This window comes from Schistocerca serialis, chromosome 11 (assembly GCF_023864345.2).
Source record: "Schistocerca serialis cubense isolate TAMUIC-IGC-003099 chromosome 11, iqSchSeri2.2, whole genome shotgun sequence".
NCBI lineage: Eukaryota > Metazoa > Arthropoda > Insecta > Orthoptera > Acrididae > Schistocerca > Schistocerca serialis.
Window position 1 is genome coordinate 98,920,929 of NC_064648.1, and position 20,228 is coordinate 98,941,156.

Sequence of the window (20,228 nt, forward strand, 5' to 3'; positions counted from 1 at the left end):
AATCTTGTCAATTGCCGTGCTTCATTTCTGACTGTATCACTATTAGGCATAACAATAATACAAATATAAACATGACATTATATGTATATTCTTCCGCATTTGCTGTTGTCTCAATCTGGTTTCGTAGTTTATTAGGCAGACAGGATTTAAATAAGATAGCAGCAAACACGAAAGAATACATGGCAAAATGTTTATATTCGTATTAGTCTTCTGGTGAAGAGAATACTGCATGTGATTCACTATTCGTAAAAGTTCCTATTAGCAACCATCTCGTCTCACAGGTAGGAAAAAATTCAGAACGTATTTTCGTAGTACATTGAAATGCTGCTACATTCGAAGATGAACAATACGGAATTTGTATTTACTTCATTGGATAATGTATGAAAATGCAGTGGTCGAAACTCTGGGCAGAGAAAAAAAGCTCGTCTTCCACCCCTCTCTCTCTCTCTCTCTCTCTCTCTCTCTCTCTCTCTCTCTCTCTCTCTCTCTCTCTCTCTTTTTTTTTTTTTTAACTGATGCATAGGTTTTGGCGCCAGTATTTATCTTTGTGCCTGCAAAACATGACTGTGTAGCGCTACATATATTATATGGCAGAAGTTAGCTGTGGAGGCACCTACCAACATTTTTCAGAACTTCCGCTTACTTTTCACTCGATTCTAAGCCACAGGCAGTTTTTTTGGATTACAAAAACTGTAGAAAAAGTGCGGCTTAGATTCGAGTAAATACAGTAGACCCTATACCCAATATCAAAATCAGTTGAGATTTCAACAAGTATGGTAAACTCTCTGATTAATACGTAACTTTAAAATGTTTTCAAAATCATTTCATCCAAACAAGGGGAGTATTTGCAAGTAATATTTTTCACTAATCGTGAGAACACTGTAGGTGCCATAACCCGATTCCCCGGAAATTTCGTAGTTAGCACACTGCACTTGCATTCGGGAGGACGATGGTTCAATCCCGCGTCCGGCCATCCTCATTTAGGTTTTCTGTGATTTCCCTAAATCGCTCCAGGCAAATGCCAGGATGGTTCCTTTGAAAGGGCACGGCCGACTTCCTTCCCTACTCCGATGAGACCGATGACCTCGCTGTTTGGTCTCTTCCAACAAACAACCCAACCAACCCCCCAGAAACTTCGCTCAGTAAAAGGTGAGACAAAGTAAGTGAACACGCACCTCGGTTTATCCGTAGATACTCAAACATTTGTGAGAAAATGACCATCAAAGTTTTCAATGGAATTTAGATGCCTTTCAGTGTCAATACATTCAGCTCAACTGGTAGCATAGTGGCTAGCACTGCAGCTTCACACTTTTTTGCCACGTGTGTGAAATGCAATTATTATACTACTGTTTTCCAGTGTGTATTGAAATAACATTGTCCTTATTCATCTACTTCTAATAATGTGTCTGGTGAATGAATTTAAAAAAATGAATGAGTTAAATAATTTTTTTGAAATTGCTTTCTGTGAAATTCCTGTAATGTATTGTGATGCATAATCAACTGCAAGTTGCAGTTTTTGGAAAAGTGATCCATTATGTGTGGTTTGCCACAAAATTGTTGCCAACACATGCATCTTCAGCAATGCTAAAAACATTTCTTTCCCGAGTGTGATTTAGGCTGTGGGAAATCTGCCATTGCGTCGTGCTCTTGGTGTTTCGAATGTTTCTACGGGTGGTATCATCCGAGGGAAAGCACAAAATCTTCCTGAAGAGTAAACTTGAGAATATAATGCAACAATTAAGAATTGCTTTAAGAATGAAATAGAAGAGTATGAGAATTTAAAAAGCTTGCAACCTCTGAAAATACAGACACACACACATTCTTATTGTGAAACACAGCTGTAATTTTACAGTTACCATAGTGTCCTTGTAAGGAACATTTGTGTAGTAATCTTCTGTGGTCATGAGTAGAAAAAAGAAATTATCGGATTCGAACATCGACCACTAAAAGGCATGTATATTACATTGAAAATTTCAACAGCAATTTCCTCAGAAGTGGTCGAGTGTCTGTGGATAAGCTGAAACGTGTTCATGTATTTGGATTCCTCTTCTACTAAGCGAAGTTTCTGGGAAATTGAGTTATGCTGCCTGGCAAATTGTCCCCATAAGATGTTTGAAGAGTCAGTGTCAAGTAACGTCAGTTCCCAAGTAGCATAATAGTAGACAAAAACTTTCAGTTCACACAATTACTGTTTTCGAGGGCTTGGGTTTGTTCCCAGCTGTCTCGGAGATTTTCTCCACTCAGGGACTGGGTGTTGTGTTGTCCTGATCACCGCCGAATGGTCTACCCAACAGGAGGCCCTAGTCACACAACATTTACATTTTACAGTTTACGTCTGTCAAAGTGTCATTTAAGATAGCATATCAGGCAAAACTCTTCCGTTAAACAATTCACTACTTCCATTACATACAATCTTGCAAATAATTCCTAATACAGTTCTGTAGTTTCTCAAAAACAACTCTGGCACGTGACTTTATTGCCTATCAGCCCTGTGCTGTTACATGTTTATACCAATGTACATAATTTTTGTATCAATGTCAAAGTACAAACACGAACTGATTTTAATAAAATCTACACAACTTTTTCTCGTTAAGTGGGAAGAACATCAATTTGTATTTGAATAATAGTCACAGGAGGCGGCTGCAGTGTTGACAGCTTTATCTCCAAATGCGTGGGTGTCGGTTGTGTGACAGTGATGACTAGCTTCTCAACTCACAGCAACTGCATTGCCAGTTCTGTTCTCCATTTGCTTATTTCCAAAAGCCATGTCATTTCCTCATTACTGCTGTATCTCAGTCATAATCTATAAAAACACAGTTCGCCGTGCAACATTGTGAAGCATAACGAGCTACTAACTGCCATCACTGACATCGCTGATGAACTGACAGAGCAATTTCCTCTTCTTTGCACACAAAAACAGACACTTTCAAATATGTGGTTAATACCACATTTACTAGTCGATTCAGCAGTTTTGTTACAATAACTTTGATTCTTGGAATTATATGGCTATTCGGTTAGTTGTGCGCTTAATTTATATAGTAAAGAAGATAACTGAAAACTTAAGAATAACTGGCGTTTCTGTCTTTAATTAAACTAGTCAAATTTGGTCATTAATCAGTCTTTGAATCGATGTGTGACAGATATGATTTAGAAATGTAAATGCAGAAGTGCAAAAATCCATTCAAAAAAGTTATAATGCATTCTGCTTTTCCTCTGATCATAAAAACAAAAATAAAAGAGAAATTATTTTACAGACATATGGCATTTTTCTGTTATGTGATAGTATTAGTTTAATTACAGTGTGGATTATATCTCCTTGCACTGACAAAGTTGGTAGTGTTTGTGTATCCGATTTTGTCTAACCTTGGAAATGTAGTCATAATGTGAAGAAACTGGTGTAGTGTCGATCTCATTGTTAACGGGAAAGAAGGTGTTCTAAGGGCTTGTTTCATTATAATTTGAAATCAATGACTGCCAGGACTGGCAAGGTGTTCTGCTTATATAGTTGTAATGACAACGCCTGGAACCTTCCAGAGAGAACCGAAGTGGCACATACGTGGAAGGTGAGTTTGGCAGCTAGTAGCAGCTCCATCCTGTCACGGGACTGAGTGATGTCACACCTCCTGATGATGATGATGGTGATGACAGCTATCGAAAGCTCGAGTGTTTTATTTGAGATGATGCGGCTTGTAAACCGAGATGATTTTATTGCATTTTCAATGAAATTTTAACACATTAATCTGTATATTGAGCAAGCAGTAAAGGAAACAAAAGAAAAATTCAGACTAGGTATTAAAATCCATGGAGAGGAAATAAAAACTTTGAGGTTCGGCCGATGACATTGTAATTCTGTCAGAGACAGCAAAGGACTTGGAAGAGGAGTTGAACGGAATGGACAGTGTCTTGAAAGGAGAATATAAGATGAACATCAACAAAAGAAAAACGAGGATAATGGAATGTATCCGAATTAATTCAGGTTCTACTGAGGGAATTAGATTAGGAAATGAGGCACTTCAAGTAGTAAAGGAGTTTTGCTATTTGGGGAGCAAAATAACTGATGATGGTCGAAGTAGAGAGGATATAAAATGTAGACTGGCAGTGGCAAGGAAAGTGTTTCTGAAGAAGAGAAATTTCTTAACATCGAGTATAGATTTAAGTGAAAGTATTTGTATGGAGTGTAGCCATGTATGGAAGTGAAACATGGACGATAACTAGTTTTGACAAGAAGACAATAGAAACTTTCGAAATGTGGTGCTACAGAAGAATGCTGAAGGTTAGACGGGTAGATCACGTAACTAATGAGGAGGTGTTGAACAGAATTGGGGAGAAGAGGAGCTTGTGTCATAACTTGAGTATAAGAAGGGATCGGTTGGTAGGACATGTTCTGAGACATCGAGGGATCAGGAATTTAGTATTGGAGGGCAGTGTGGAGGGTCAAAATAGTAGAAGGAGACCAAGAGATGAATACACTAAACAGATTCAGAAGGATGTAGGCTGCAGTAGGTACTGGAAGATGAAGAAGCTTGCACAGGATAGAGTAGCATGGAGAGCTGCATCAAACCAGTCTCAGGACTGAAGACAACAACAACAACAAGTGACTGGCCTCAACCATGCTGGATGGGGCTGCTGAGCTGATGTTTTTAACATCTTTTTCTGGTATCATTACTTTGTGAGTGCAATAAATGTGTCTGAAGTTTTACTTCAAATGATGAAACCTGGCTTATCTAATATTAAAAATCTTTACAATGAAATATTAAATTTAGCACTTAATGTAAACTATTTTATGGAATCATGTTTTTATTCTGGAGAGGAAAAAAAAAAAAAAAGACTTGTAGACACTGTGTTTACATATAATTTTCCTGATTGTGTTGTCTTTTGAAACATTCAGGCATACACAGAGTTGTAACAAAATTTGGTTACCACTGGTATGTTTGTTTGACAGACATGTCTGGTGCAGTATCATTTGGATGGTACAATATTTCAAATCCTTCACAACGTTATTTTCTTTTATTTAGTGCTTACCAGAGCACTCAGCCGGACAGAAATCTGAATCAGTATTAGACTTGTCAGCTTCCCTTTCTGAACCAGAATCACCAATTTATTCTTCCAGGGTATTGGAAAATATTTCTGTTGCCAAAATTCTCAGTGTCAAAACTGTGTCGAGTATGAAGGTCAGTCAACAAAGATACAGGTAGCAGACGAACGCAGTATGGGACACAGAGCATAGAGCAAAACCAAATAGTGTAAAGTCCAGGATGGAATAACAATAATATTTTTAAAATGATATATTACTACTCAGCACATAGAGGAGCTTTTGGCAAAAGCTTAAGTGTTTTAATAGTGTTTTCATTGTCCATGTCTGCGACTCAATGTCTGCTCTACACGAGCAAAAAACATAGCTTGCTTTTGTAGAGTGCACACAGTTCAGAGTTCCAAAACTGTGTGGTAGGGCAGTGCAGAGACCCATCGTCGCACAGTGTACACTGCTACCATCAGAAGGCACAATCTCAGCTGTGAATTTTTAAACACAGCGTGCACACAATTTGGGCATCATCTGTGTGACTAACTGCTGCTGTCTGAGCTCTACTGGGGCTGTGTCTACAGTGTGTTAAAACACAGTGGAATGGAAGAGGGTGCATGCATGAGAAGGTCAATGTGTGGAAATGCCTTGTAATTTTTTATGTATCCACATTGCAGCAGTCCAGTATCAAAAGTCGCAGTGATCAAATTGTTCAGAACATTGTCACAGGCTGTTCCATTCTGCTGTGTTTTAATCACTTCAGTGAAACTCTACTTTGCATGTATATAATGAATAAGAGAACAACTGTATTACTGGTCCATGTGTTAAACACACATTCTTTCGTGCAAGTTTTATACCTTTTGCCAAATAATACTTCATTTATCAGTCTTGTGAGTCTGCTGGTCATAATTCTAGGGGCCAGTGGAAGATTTGATTGTGTAATCCGATCTGTGTTTGATTGCACCAAATGTTTCCATATGTAATGGTAGGAATGGCTATTAACTGTATAAATTACTTTGGCAATATTATGAAAAGTGTAGATTGTTCCTCACCATGTAGCGTAGATATTGAGTCTCAGACAGGCACAACAAAAAGACTACTAAGCATGCAAGCTTTTGGCCAGAAGGCCTTCTTCTGAAATAGCACACACACACACACACACACACACACACACACACACACACACACACCTGCTGTATGATGAGTAGCAATCTGTCCTTTTCATAATATTGTCATTATTCCATCCCGGATTTTCCTTTGTTTGATATGAATTGTTCTGTTTTCCTCTATTTATGGTCTAGTTTTTGTGTTTAACCAAACATGCAGGAATACAAAATACACAGTCTGATGAAAAGTATCCAAAGACCTATTACAGGACACCAATAGGGGTTGTATAGCACGTGCAGCATACAGTGGCCGACATGGTATGACGAGTTTTCATTCGAAGTACTGGGCGGGTTCGTTCATTCGTTTGTGCAGAAGGGGAGGCCAACAAGTGTTTCCACCTTTCGGCCAGTCGGCAATGACAGAATTGAGGCATACACTCTGAAATCTTTCTCGAATGATTTTGTAGAAACTATTCAATAAAAAAAATTCAAGAGTGAAATTGAACTGTTTACAAAATTGGAGCATCTTTGTGGATGGAAGTAGCGGATTACTCATTACTCTCGTGTATTCATTCACTGAAGCTTCGGAGCTGTATGGCTAAGTGTGGGGAACCAGTATAGTGTGGTTGCCTTTATACAGCCACTTATAATCCTCATACAGGGTGTATACGACCCGGGACAACCGGGAGATCCGGGAAAAGCCCTTGAATATTTTCATCCGGGAGAAAACCAGGAATTTTTTAGAATTCCAGGAATTTTTCATTGTTTTAGCTTTCAGTCCAATTTTTGTGATTTTGATTGGTAAGAACCAATACTCTACAAAGGATATTACTGTATCCCGCTACTGCAGGATAATACTGCAGCGACAAAAAACCAGCGAGGGGGGGGGATGAAAATAAAAGTTAAGTCGCAAAGGAAAAGCACCATATACAACAAAACACAGTATTCATACAAGCATCTAAGCATCTGCCAACAGAAAAGGGCGTCAAAGGCTTAAGGAAGACCATGCAATGCTTCCCAACAACAAATTGCCTCCGATGAGCGTGACGTGACAGCTTTTTACATTAGATTCGTTTGAGCAGTTGCGGGTGGGCTCTTGAGCATGCGCAGTTGAGTCGCATATGAGTAGTACCTTCTTCCGCTCCTGGCTACAGATGTGTGGCTGGGCGCCACTGTCTAGTATTGCCCCGGTTCGGAAATATCATAGATCCGGGCTGATGAACAGAGCAGTCTGAGTTGTAGTGGGGTGGTGGGTAGTCCCCACATGACCTGTGTTTATTAAAATACGTTCCCATAATTACAGAAGGCTAAAATATGTTATTAGTTTCAGGTTTTATTTCCACATTTCTGACAGTCAAGCATTAATCGCCTTGCAGAACAATGAAGTTATTTTTGTCGGTGTGCTAAAGAGCTTTGGCTTTTATTAATCTTTTGCGCTGAGGCAGTCAATTGATATGAAATGAAGTGTTTAATTTCACACTGCTGGCTAGTTTCAAGTGTTCACTGCATTTCAAGCATACGTTTTCCATCTTTCAGCTCGTGTGGCATTCTGCCATAATAAAGAACCAAACATGGTATAATACAGTACTGGCGCTCAAGAAAATTTACATCTGAATCTGGACATACGAATGTGCACTTTAAGCCGAATTATGCATTTTAGTATGGTTCACGAAATTCCGATGCTCTTGAAGTATCCTCTGATGTCTTCTTTCTTTTATGACATAATGCAAGATCTTTTAATGTTTTACACGTACGAACATGTGGGCTTCCTGCATCATCGTAGCTGCGCTAGTGCAGTGACACCTATTATCTGGCGCTCTCTGGCAACTGCTGAAATGTACCAATTTCTACCAGGTCATGGGAAAATATTGCGAATGGTGGTTTGAAAAGTGTTACTTTCCAAGTAAATTTCCTTTTACGCAAGATGAACTATGTGCAGAATGTACGATGAATTTCTTAAATCGAGCCCAGAAGATCAGACATGTACGTCGTTATTAAAAATTTTACTGGAACATTTGTGTGATGTATCTTAAAGTGTAACATGCACAAGAAAGGTCAACATTACATGAGGAAGCTTAGCTTCTCTTGCAGCTTGTTAATCTTAGAGACCAATATCATATGTTTTTCTTGTGGCAACACTATGTATCCTTTATTTATTTAAACCATTAACTTTTCTTATTTGTGTGTTCACGCTACTTAAGAGTGATCTTGCTATTGGCTGACTACATCACGTGTCCTATGCTGTCATCAGCTGGTGAGATCACGTGACCTGAGCTATGACTGGCTTACAAAAGCGCGTCGCAATGTCAGTTTCAATGCTTCAGAAAGTAACATGCTGTGTTCGGTGGAATTCGAATTTATAACTTCGTAACATGAAAATATGCAGTGTACATGTTGCTACACATCAAAGACCTAGCAAAAATGTTTTTTTTCCTCCCTGAGTTTTGTTTTCTAAAGTGCTTGGAAATTTGATGTCTGTGTATACAAACATAATCATTCAAAGGATTGATAAATTTTACAGTGCCGAGGAAAAGTATACTGTTACTTAGCACGGAAAAAGTGTATTTTCAACCGGGAAATCCGGGAATTTTTTTTTTCCTTGTCCATGATACACACTTTCATAGCAGCGTAGTTGGGTGTCCACCTTCTTTATGTGCTTGCTAGTAACCACACTGGTGTGCAATACTACATTGCAGAGTTCCCTAAGGCGAGTACAGAGCTTTTTGGCATATCTGCTGATGCTCATCTCTGCAGAGCATCGCAGTGGAATTGTTGTGTGAACTTATTTTATGTAATACATGTTTCTAAATGTAAGATCCTATCTAGAGTAACCATCAAGTACTTTGGTTGTTGCTGATAAGAGACTTCTGTGTTATCTGTATGAATTTTCGTCTTGTGTCAAGCCACTTTGTTGTTCCGATGAAAACAGCTGATTTTGGTCTTGTTGGGGTTTGGGTATTACCTGCTATTTAGTGAAATACCCACACGATTTATTTAGGTCAGTGGTGAGAATGTTTTCAGCATCTTCAAAATGTTTGTTTTGGATAGTCAGCCGTATCATCGGCATAGCTGAACTTCGTTGACATCGTTTCAGGCAGATTAGAGGCATAGAGGTTAAAAAACATCACCGCTCGTGCTGCTCCTTGAAGCAGTCCATTATTGTTTCCTGTGTTTGCTTATGTTACTACCCTTATCATCTGCAAGCGAGTTGTTAAGTCTTACTTTGAATATACGTCTTTGTGTAGATTTCAAAAAATTCTTCAGTATTTGTTCTGTTTGTGAATCTATTCTTCGTGGTACCTGCACGGTGTAAATTTTTTTGCTGTTGCAAAGAACCTTGCCAAGTTCTCCACAAAACTATTCCCAATTTGTCTTATGGAAGTTCCATTTAGATTTGTATGTCTATTTCGTATATGACTGGGCGATGTTGACCACATGAGAAATCTGACAGAACCATTCTGGATATGCTTTCTGGTTCACTGTTTTGATTATGAGCTGAGAAGCAGAGATCTGGATTGGAGTCTCTGCCCTGTGCTGCTGATCTGAAAGTTTTCTTGTCCTTCACATCAAATATTAGACTTGCACTGTTTTTCTCCACCCAGTCAGCAAGTGCAAGACCATTCTTGTCATTGGTGTTGTACTTCCACATTGTATGATTGTTGAAATTTTCCACATAGGGAATTGGGAGGGAAAAGGGATAGTACCTCAGCAGGTCACTGCTTGTGTGGAGTTCTGTAAACATTAGCTATTGAAATCTGTTCAACTTTTATAGTGGCATTGTGAATCCCATTGTCAAGGCCAGAGGGAAATAGTAGGCAGTTTCTATTTTGCTGTGAATATAAGTGGCACAGGTGTTTGCATGATGGTATGCGGCTCCTAGTATCTCATATCCTGGTATTCTTCCTCTTTCCTGAAGATTAGCTACAGTCTATGTAAGCCTCTTATATAGTAAGTACATCAGCGTTCCTCTCATGCGGAATTTGAGACAGAGTTTTCCATTTTGGTGTTCTCAGTCCTTCAATATTTAGTTAGCAAATTTGGAGACTATGTCTGATATTTCTTGCCATACAGCTCTTAGTAGAGCCATTACGTGACACGTTTTATTCCAAGTGTGTGAAGCCAGGAGATCCTCTCGACACAATGAGTCTGGTACCAACCGATGTTTTGGCTCGGCATGACCCAGGGTCCACTGCATGGAGCTGTTCCATGATGTGAGCGAGCTAGTTTCGTTTGTAATCATCATGCAGACATATAAAACGTGTGGACTAAGTAACACAGCTGAAGGTCTAAACAATAGAAGTAATTATAAATAAAACTGAATTCAAACAAAATGAGGAATAGAAATCATGATTGAAATGACATATTCGAAAGCATAAAATGAGAAAAATGGAAGAAATTAATTCAAAGTTAACAAATATAAATTATTAAAATGACATTCACAAAAGTAACCTACACCATTGTATCAGTTGTTTAAAAAAAATAGATCTCACCCCGAGGGACCTCCCCTTATTAGTGTTGTCCTCCAAGATTGTGTTACTTATCTGCACTTCACTGCCTGATGTATGATATTTAAGTTTCACAGTTTATTATGCTTAATAGAATAATCACAGAGTAAAAATTACATTTCTGAATAAAATTAACACGGAATGACCGACCGGAGTGACCAAGTGGTTCTAGGCGCTACAGTCTGGAACCGCGCGACTGCTACAGTTGCAGGTTCGAATCCTGCCTCGGGCACGGATGTGTGTGATGTCCTTAGGTTAGTTAGGTTTAAGTAGTTCTAAGTTCTAGGGGACTGATGACCTCAGATGTTAAGTCCCATAGTGATCAGAGCCATTTCAACCATTTAACATGGAATGTTACAGCATTGCAGTTATGGCAGATTCATGTAGCTAACCAATAGACAACTATTAACTAACTAATTAGCAAGCTAAAACTGGTGAGTGCTGTTATAAATACAACAGCAATTGATTTTGCTCATTACATTGTTTTAACATGATCAAAATTGAAATTACAATCATTTTTGTGGGATTTCAATAAATTGTTTAAAAAATTTGCTACGACAAATAGAATAACAATTTTCTCTCATCCAGAATGTAGATGGAAATACATTTTTAGATTGAAAATTATTAAAACATACTTTGCAAACAATGACGGCAGAATAATTTTAATTTATACTATAGATACTCAATGAATCTCATTACCAACTTTCTCTCTGAGCCTTTGACAGAAGACTAAAAAATTGCTACTGCCAAATATTATGTCAAAATTTCATAAATATTTTTAATTTAATATCAAGTTGTTACAGTATGTATGTGGTGTCTGTTTTTTTTGGTCATGTTTGAAGGAACAGACACCAAATACACAGGGTGAATCACTGCAGCCTTTCATTGCAAATAATGCGGAAATGGAAAGTGCTGTTGATGTGTGGTTTTGACAGAATGAATTGGTAGTCAGGTGCTTGTATTGTTATCCAATCAACAGATTGTAGCAATATATAGAAAGTGTATTTTTTATGCAAATGTCACTTTTCTAAATGGAACAATGGCTACTGACATTGGGTAAATTTGAATGTCAGTGGTGCTTGTCACAGGATTCTAGTGGGAGTCATTTACGAGGTATCATATTTTGAAAACTTTCGACACGGACACCTGTTTGCGACATTCGACATCTGCAGTTGCTATAATCCACTCATCATAAGAATAAACCTGATGTAAACAGTGCACTATGTGTTCTTCTGCATTTGCTGGAACTTCATTGGATTTCATTTTCACATGGGACTGCAGTCAAGATGTCTAGAGTACTGTCAGGTACGATAATAAGGGTACGTTTTGTGGTATGCATTATGGGCACATCGACTTAGCGGTAATACGGGACAACAGCTTTACCGGAGTGTTTAACTTGGACAGCACTGGCCGGTCAGCTGATACAGCCAGCCTGCAGTTACGTGGCCAGCTGCAGTTCACACGTAAAACGAGATGAGCAGAGGAGCAATACAGCTTCAGATGTTGTTTAATTTTTAAGCAGCATGAAACAATACACTGCAAATCTCCCACAATACACTCCGTAGATGACTAGGCAAAAACCACAACGTGTTATTGTTTTTAGCTAATGTACTATTATAATTATGGAAATTCCTGACTTGACCACAGGGTAATTTTTCTGCGTAAGCTGAGTGTAACGTAAGAGAGTATTTAAGGATTTCGCTGTACAGTTAAATATTGAAGCCACTGAAGCTATTACTTACAGTCAGTTGTCTCTTTCCTTATCCGAATTCAAGAAATACATTTCAGTTCTGGAAGTGTCACCTGCTACGTTGATAATGAACCTATCAACAACAGAATCCACGAAGCCAACCAAGTGCAAAATTTTCTCTTCTTTTATGACAAGCTGTTCTATATGCTGCCAGTGTTTGGCAGTGATGTGTGAAAAAGCTGCGTTTGTTAGTTCCAGTACGTCTGGCAGCTTAAGAGTCTTCTTACTTCTCAGGCCAAATCCCGCAACTTAATCCATTTTTCAGTTTCTCTTAAATCAGGTGAGTAAGGTGTGTGCAGAATGACGTCCAAACCCAACTCCTGTATAGTTCTTTTGTTGTTCTAGCAGAATATGGGCAGGTGTTACCTTGGAGTAGCACCGCTTCAGTCATTCTTCCTGGTCATTGTCCTCAGGTTGCGTCTGCAAGATGTCTCAGTTGTTGGCAGTAAATGTCAGCAGTGATAGTTACACCTTGGGTGGGGAATTCGATAGTGCATCACACAGTTGCTGATCCACCGGATGCAGAACTTTATCTTTTGTGGATGCATGCAGTTCTTTGTACGGTCTCAACTATTCCTTTCCTTTTCTTACGTTAGCACGATAGTGCAAAGACACCATTTCTCATCACCAGTAAAGATGGAGGATAGGAACAGTTGGTTCACGAGCAAATTGATGATAAGCAAGCACGGATGTGTCGGTTTTTGTGATTGTGGCTTAGAGCCCGTGGTATCCGTATGTGCGATTTTTGAACCTTCTCCATTGCCTGCTAATGTCGTACGACGGTGGAATGATTGTAGTTCATCACATTTGCCAGTTCTCGAGTACCTCGATGCGATTCATTGTGGAGTAATGTGTTTAACGATCTTCATTGAACCCTTAAGGTCTTCCTGAATGTGGAAAGGCTCTAATGTCAAAACAATGCTACTTAAAACGAGGAAACCATTCTCTTGTGGGGCACTGTCCCCTTTGGTGCAAGTGTTTCCCACTGACTCCACTACTGTTAACCCTCAGTTGAACTGGAACAAAAGAAATGTCAGAAATGTTCGGATTTCTCCTTTTGGCTTTCCGTTTTCTTATGCCCACAGCTTCACTCACTATCTCCAGATCACAAAACGACAATAATGTAAACTCGAGGAACAACAGTGAAAGACAAATAAAAAATGACAATTGATAAATAAATCCATAGCTACTGGAATACCAACAAGCAAAACAAAAACACTACTTCATTCATAAGCTGAATGCAATGCCCTTTAAACGTTTTTATGACATTCTCAGCTGGAGCTCAGCCCTAGTTAATTTCTGATACTTCTGTTGCTAGAGAGAGCTGCTCTGATAAATTTGTCATTCTAAATGGCTCTGTAGCCCAGAACAGCCCAGTGTCAGTGTGTGGCTTGTGCTGCAGGCTTCTCCCCGGCTCCGCCTGGACGAGACGGTCGTGAGGAAGCTGCTCTTCCGCATCCGCACGGAGGCGCCGCACGAGACCTGGTTCGACGAGGCGCAGGCCGCCGTGTACGAGAAGCTGCAGGTGAGAGCGCGGCCACAGAGGTGCACTTAAGTGCCGACTGAGTCTCCCTGTAATGTTTCTAGGGGACTGATGACCACAGATGTTAAGTCCCATAGTGCTCAGAACAATTTTTCTAATGTTTCTACAAATGACCATCCCCACCACCAAATACTGTTCTTTGAAAGTTTGTCCTTTTGTTATTGTTTAAGCTATGACAGTCAGAAATTAGCCAAGTTTTTTGCTTATGGGGGATGGCAGTTGCTGAATTACATGAAATAAAATTGTCAAAACTTCTGAACGGTTTGCGTTAGGAAGTTCAAACTGCATTATTGGCCGCAGGGCACAATGTGAATTACTGTGTGCGTGCACGGTTTGGTTTAGCGATGAAGCCCACTTTCATTTGGATGGGTTTGTCAACAGGCAGAATTGGTGCATTTGGGGGACTGAGACCTCTACATTTTGTGATAGAGAAGTCTCTCCAACCTCAACAGGTGACTGTGCAGTGTAAGTGTCCAGTCACGGAATAATCTGTGCACTATTTCTTGATGGCACAGTGACTACTGAACGGTACATGAAGACTTTGGAAGGGTTGGTACTTTGTAGGGGCACTGATAACAGCACACTTGAGTACCCCACAAACCAAACATCAGAATTGATTGTTCGCCATATTCTCCGGATCTGAATGCATGTGACTCGTTTTTGTGGGGCTATATTAAGGACAAAGTGTACAGCAATAACCCCAAAACGATTGATGAGCTGAAAACAGCCAGTCAGGAGGCCATCGACAGCATTGATACTTCAGCGGTTCGTGCAGAATTTTGCTATTCATCTGTGCCACATCATCACCAATGATGGCAGGCATATCAGATATGTCATCATCTCAATCTGAATATCTATAGTTATAATAGAGGGAAACATTCCACGTGGGAAAAATGTATCTAAAAACAAAGATTCAGTAACTTACCAAACGAAAGCGTTGGTACGTTGATAGAAACAATAACAAACACACACACAAATTTCAAGCTTTCGCAACTCACGGTTGCTTCATCAGGAAAGAGGGAAGGAGAGGGAAAGCTGAAAGGATGTGGGTTTTAAGAGAGAGGGTAACGAGTCATTCCAATCCCAGGAGCAGAAAGACTTACCTTAGGGGGAAAAAGGATGGGTATGCGCGCGCGCACACACACACACACACACACACATATCCATCCACACACATACAGACACAAGCAGACATATTTAAAGACAAAGAGTTTGGGCAGAGATGTCAATCGAGGCGGAAGTGCAGAGGGAAAGATGTTGTTGAATGACAGGTGAGGTATGAGTGGCGGAAACTTGAAATTAGCGGAGATTGAGGCCTGGTGGGTAATGGGAAGAGAGGATATATTGAAGTACAAGTTCCCATCTCCGGAGTTCGGATAGGTTGGTGTTGGTGGGAAGTATCCAGATAACCCTGACGGTGTAACACTGTGCCAAGATGTGCTGGCCGTGCACCAAGGCATGTTTAGCCACAGGCTGATCCTCATTACCAACAAACACTGTCTGCCTGTGTCCATTCATGCGAATGGACAGTTTGTTGCTGGTCATTCCCACATAGAATGCATCACAGTGTAGGCAGGTCAGTTGGTAAATCACGTGGGTGCTTTCACACGTGGCTCTGCCTTTGATCGTGTACACCTTCCGGGTTACAGGACTGGAGTAGGTGGTGGTGGGAGGGTGCGTGGGACAGGTTTTACACCGGGGGCGGTTACAATGGTAGGAGCCAGAGGGTAGGGAAGGTGGTTTGGGGATTTCATAGGGATGAACTAAGAGGTTACGAAGGTTAGGTGGATGGCGGAAAGACACTTTTGGTGGAGTGGGGAGGATTTCATGAAGGATGGATCTCATTTCAGGGCAGGATTTGAGGATTTTTTTTTTTTTTTTTGCCACTTTCAACACTACCGCTGCTATAAAATCCACCGTTTCTAGTTCACAAACAGTTCGTTTCACCTTTTAAACAACTATTTCGGCTATTTCTAATAACTTTCACTTTATTTCCATTTCCGTTTTTCCCACATCACTGATAATTTTTAGCCACTTCCCACAGGTTTTAACGTCATTATTTCTTCGTCAGACAATTGTTAGCCTCATTTTCATAATCTGCCACCACAAAACCACTCCTTTTAATACATTACACGCAGTTTTTTCGAAATTTTCCCAAATTTGTCCGTCATTTAACGTGTTTTGGTGGCAACACAACCACCTAGCCTTTGTGCACATGGTTCTCTACCAACCCAAGTCCAACATAGCCCAGCTGTAACCAACACCTTTTCACCTTTTTCACACCAGATCTCCAGTTACTTTCCAGTTCACCTTTATCTCTCCCCATATATTTTTATTTTCATCTTCATTTCAACCTCATGTTACACTTTCCACCTTCTAATACCATGTCACCCTCACAACACCCCCACAACGACCCCATTAAGTTTTATTTACATTCCCTCCGCAAACATGCCTTCGCCCTAGCCAGATTACACTCCCATATTCTATTTTCTCAGGCTTGTCTGACATTTGGCATTACCCCAAAAGGCCTCACACTTAAAGTTCCCATCTCTGGCTGCAACCCTTCTTTCCATCAGTCCCTATACCAGTTCCAAACTGAATAATCCATTGCCCTCACCCACCTAATCCTTCACCTATACATCAACTTAGCCAATGAACACACCCGTCAACTCCTATCCTTAATAAAAGTCCTTAATCTTTCCTCTCCCACATCCACACCGGCTGTTCAGAGCATCCTCCTACAGGCCAACCACAAATTAGAACAGCATGCCACCCTCCACCTCAAAAAACTATCCAATCTCCTGGTTTCCCACCTCCGGAAACGCAACTCACTCACCCTTCACAACCTTTCCAGCAAACCTCAACCTCCTCTCATTGCACACAAACCCAGTCTCTCCCATCTACTCAATCTCCCACTTCCAGCTCCACTCCCTCCAAAACCTCAAAATTCCAATCAACACAATCTGGAACCACAGCACCCTAATGCAGTAGTTAACCTTTCCTCCAAACCTCTCTCCCAATCCGAAACCTCTGTCCTATCCAAAGGGCTCACCTTCAGCCCCACTCCCAGATTCAACCAAACAGCCCTCGTCAAAGATTTACTGTCCTACTCTCGTACTCTCTGCTGGAAATATCACTTTGCCACGAAGAAAAATGGTCCTAATCCTACTCCTAATGATCCAACTCCCCACGACACTATCCAAATTGAACCCTGCCTAGAACAGTTCCGTCCTCCGTCGCAGCGGGACCCACTTCCTCTTCCTCAAAATCACCCTCTCCAAACCTTCCAGGAATTTCTGACTTCCAGCCTTGCATCTCAATCCTTCTTAAAAAACCTTAATCCTACTCCCAACATCACCACTGCTGAAGCCCAGGCTATTCGTGATCTGAAGACTGACCGATACATCGTCATTCTTCCGGCGGACAAGGGTTCCACGACCGTGGTACTTGATCGCCGGGAGTACGTGGCTGAGGGACTGCGTCAGCTTTCAGACAACACCACATACAAAGTTTGCCAAGGTAATCCCATTCCCGATGTCCAGGCGGAGCTTCAAGGAATCCTCAGAACCTTAGGCCCCCTGCAAAACCTTTCACCTGACTCCATCAACCTCCTGACCCCACCGACACCCCGCACCCCTACCTTCTACCGTCTTCCTAAAATTCACAAACCCAATCATCCCGGCCGCCCCATTGTAGCTGGTTACCAAGCCCCCACAGAACGTATCTCTGCCTACGTAGATCAACACCTTCAACCCATTACATGCAGTCTCCCATCCTTCATCAAAGACACCAACCACTTTCTCGAACGCCTGGAATCCTTACCCAATCTGTTACCCCCGGAAACCATCCTTGTAACCATTGATGCCATTTCCTTATACACAAATATTCCGCACGTCCAGGGCCTCGCTGCGATGGAGCATTTCCTTTCACGCCGATCACCTGCCACCCTACCTAAAACCTCTTTCCTCATCACTTTAGCCAGCTTCATCCTGACCCACAACTTCTTCACTTTTGAAGGCCAGACATACCAACAATTAAAGGGAACAGCCATGGGTACCAGGATGGCCCCCTTGTACGCCAACCTATTCATGGGTTGCCTAAAGGAAGCCTTCTTGGTTACCCAGGCCTGCCAACCCAAAGTTTGGTACAGATTTATTGATGACATCTTCATGATCTGGACTCACAGTGAAGAAGAACTCCAGAATTTCCTCTCCAACCTCAACTCCTTTGGTTCCATCAGATTCACCTGGTCCTACTCCAAATCCCACGCCACTTTCCTTGATGTTGACCTCCATCTGTCTAATGGCCAGCTTCACACGTCCGTCCACATCAAACCCACCAACAAGCAACAGTACCTCCATTATGACAGCTGCCACCCATTCCACATCAAACGGTCCCTTCCCTACAGCCTAGGTCTTCGTGGCAAACGAATCTGCTCCAGTCCGGAATCCCTCAACCATTACACCAACAACCTGACAACAGCTTTTGCATCCCGTAACTACCCTCCCGACCTGGTACAGAAGCAAATAACCAGAGCCACTTCCTCATCCCCTCAAGCCCAGAACCTCCCACAGAAGAACCACAAAAGTGCCCCACTTGTGACAGGATACTTTCCGGGACTGGACCAGACTCTGAATGTGGCTCTCCAGCAGGGATACGACTTCCTCAAATCCTGCCCTGAAATGTGATCCATCCTTCATGAAATCCTCCCCACTCCATCAAGAGTGTCTTTCCGCCGTCCACCTAACCTTCGTAACCTCTTACTTCATCCCTATGAAATCCCCAAACCACCTTCCCTACCTTCTGGCTCCTATTCTTGTAACCGCCCCCGGTGTAAAACCTGTCCCATACACCCTCCCACCACCACCTACTCCAGTCCTGTAACCCGGAAGGTGTACACGATCAAAGGCAGAGCCACGTGTGAAAGCACCCACGTGATTTACCAACTGACCTGCCTACACTGTGATGCATTCTATGTGGGAACGACCAGCAACAAACTGTCCATTCACATGAATGGACACAGGCAGACAGTGTTTGTTGGTAATGAGGATCAGCCTGTGGCTAAACATGCCTTGGTGCACGGCCAGCACATCTTGGCACAGTGTTACACCGTCCGGGTTATCTGGATACTTCCCACCAACACCAACCTATCCGAACTCCGGAGAAGGGAACTTGCTCTTCAATATATCCTCTCTTCCCGTTACCCACCAGGGCTCAATCTCCGCTAATTTCAAGTTGCTGCCACTCATACCTCACCTGTCATTCAACAACATCTTTGCCTCTGTACTTCCGACTCGACTGACATCTCTGCCCAAACACTTTGCCTTTACAAATGTCTGCTTGTGTCTGTGTACGTGCGGATGGATATGTGTGTGTGTGCAAGTGTATACCACCCCTTTTTTCCCCCTAAGGTAAGTCTTTCCGCTCCCGGGATTGGAATGACTCCTTACCCTCTCCCTTAAAACCCACATGTCTGGCTGTTCTGGCTGGTGCGCCGACAGGCAGGGCAGTGGAGCATCCACAATCACAGCTAGGTAGCAGTGGGCAAATATCTGCCTAGCTGGTGAGCTGTAGCTACGCAGCTGTACTGCACCGACTGAACGCACGGTTGTGTGGGGGGCTGAATAGTCTGTGCATGCCTGGAAGAATGAATGCCATAAAGCCACGTGGCTGGTAGCCTATTCTAGCTGCACCTGTCCCAGGGCAAGCTGAAGGTGCCAGGGAATACCCGTGCCCTATGGAACTGCATCAGAACAGCCCGTATTAGAGGAAAGCAGTTAATGCCAAATGATGTATGAGAATTTGTTTGCAACAAATCACTGCATCACTGAAATGAGGAAAATCATTGGGAAATGTTACTTTGTTCTTAATTGCGGCAATGCCAACAGTCAGACGCGTCAAACAGTTGATTATTTGGTGGGCAGAAACATCAAATTAATGTCTCATTGCCTATATTCATCTGATTTATCTTCTATCAACTTTCTCTTGTTTTTGTATGGGAAGAAAAAAAGGAAAAAGTACATCAACCATGATTTTCATCACCTCAAGAAGCTGTTGCATCCACCCAAAACTATGGTTTTGTGATACAAAACATAATGGAAATTCTGTCGCCACTGTTACTTTGAGCACGTACAACAGTGTAAAGCGAAGTGGTTTCAGATACACAGTATCTCATCGAAAGTATGCGGAAACCTATTCGTGGACATTATCTGGAGGAATGGCAGCCCATTCACCCTCAAACCCAAACCAGAGGAGGTAGTGAATTTATTTATTCTTCATAATTACAGCCTATTATCTGAAAAGC

At 41.5% G+C, this 20,228-nt stretch overlaps 1 protein-coding gene across 3 annotated transcripts in view; it reads left to right on the forward strand.

Moving 5' to 3' along the window:
* The window catches only part of LOC126426732 (sorting nexin-13-like), a 399,890-nt gene that overhangs the window by 227,677 nt on the left and 151,985 nt on the right, over positions 1–20,228 (forward strand). For all 3 annotated transcript variants that reach the window (XM_050088694.1, XM_050088696.1, XM_050088695.1), the window contains one exon: positions 13,784–13,906. In XM_050088694.1, coding sequence (XP_049944651.1) covers positions 13,784–13,906 — 123 coding nt within the window. The remainder of the gene's footprint in view (positions 1–13,783; positions 13,907–20,228) is intronic.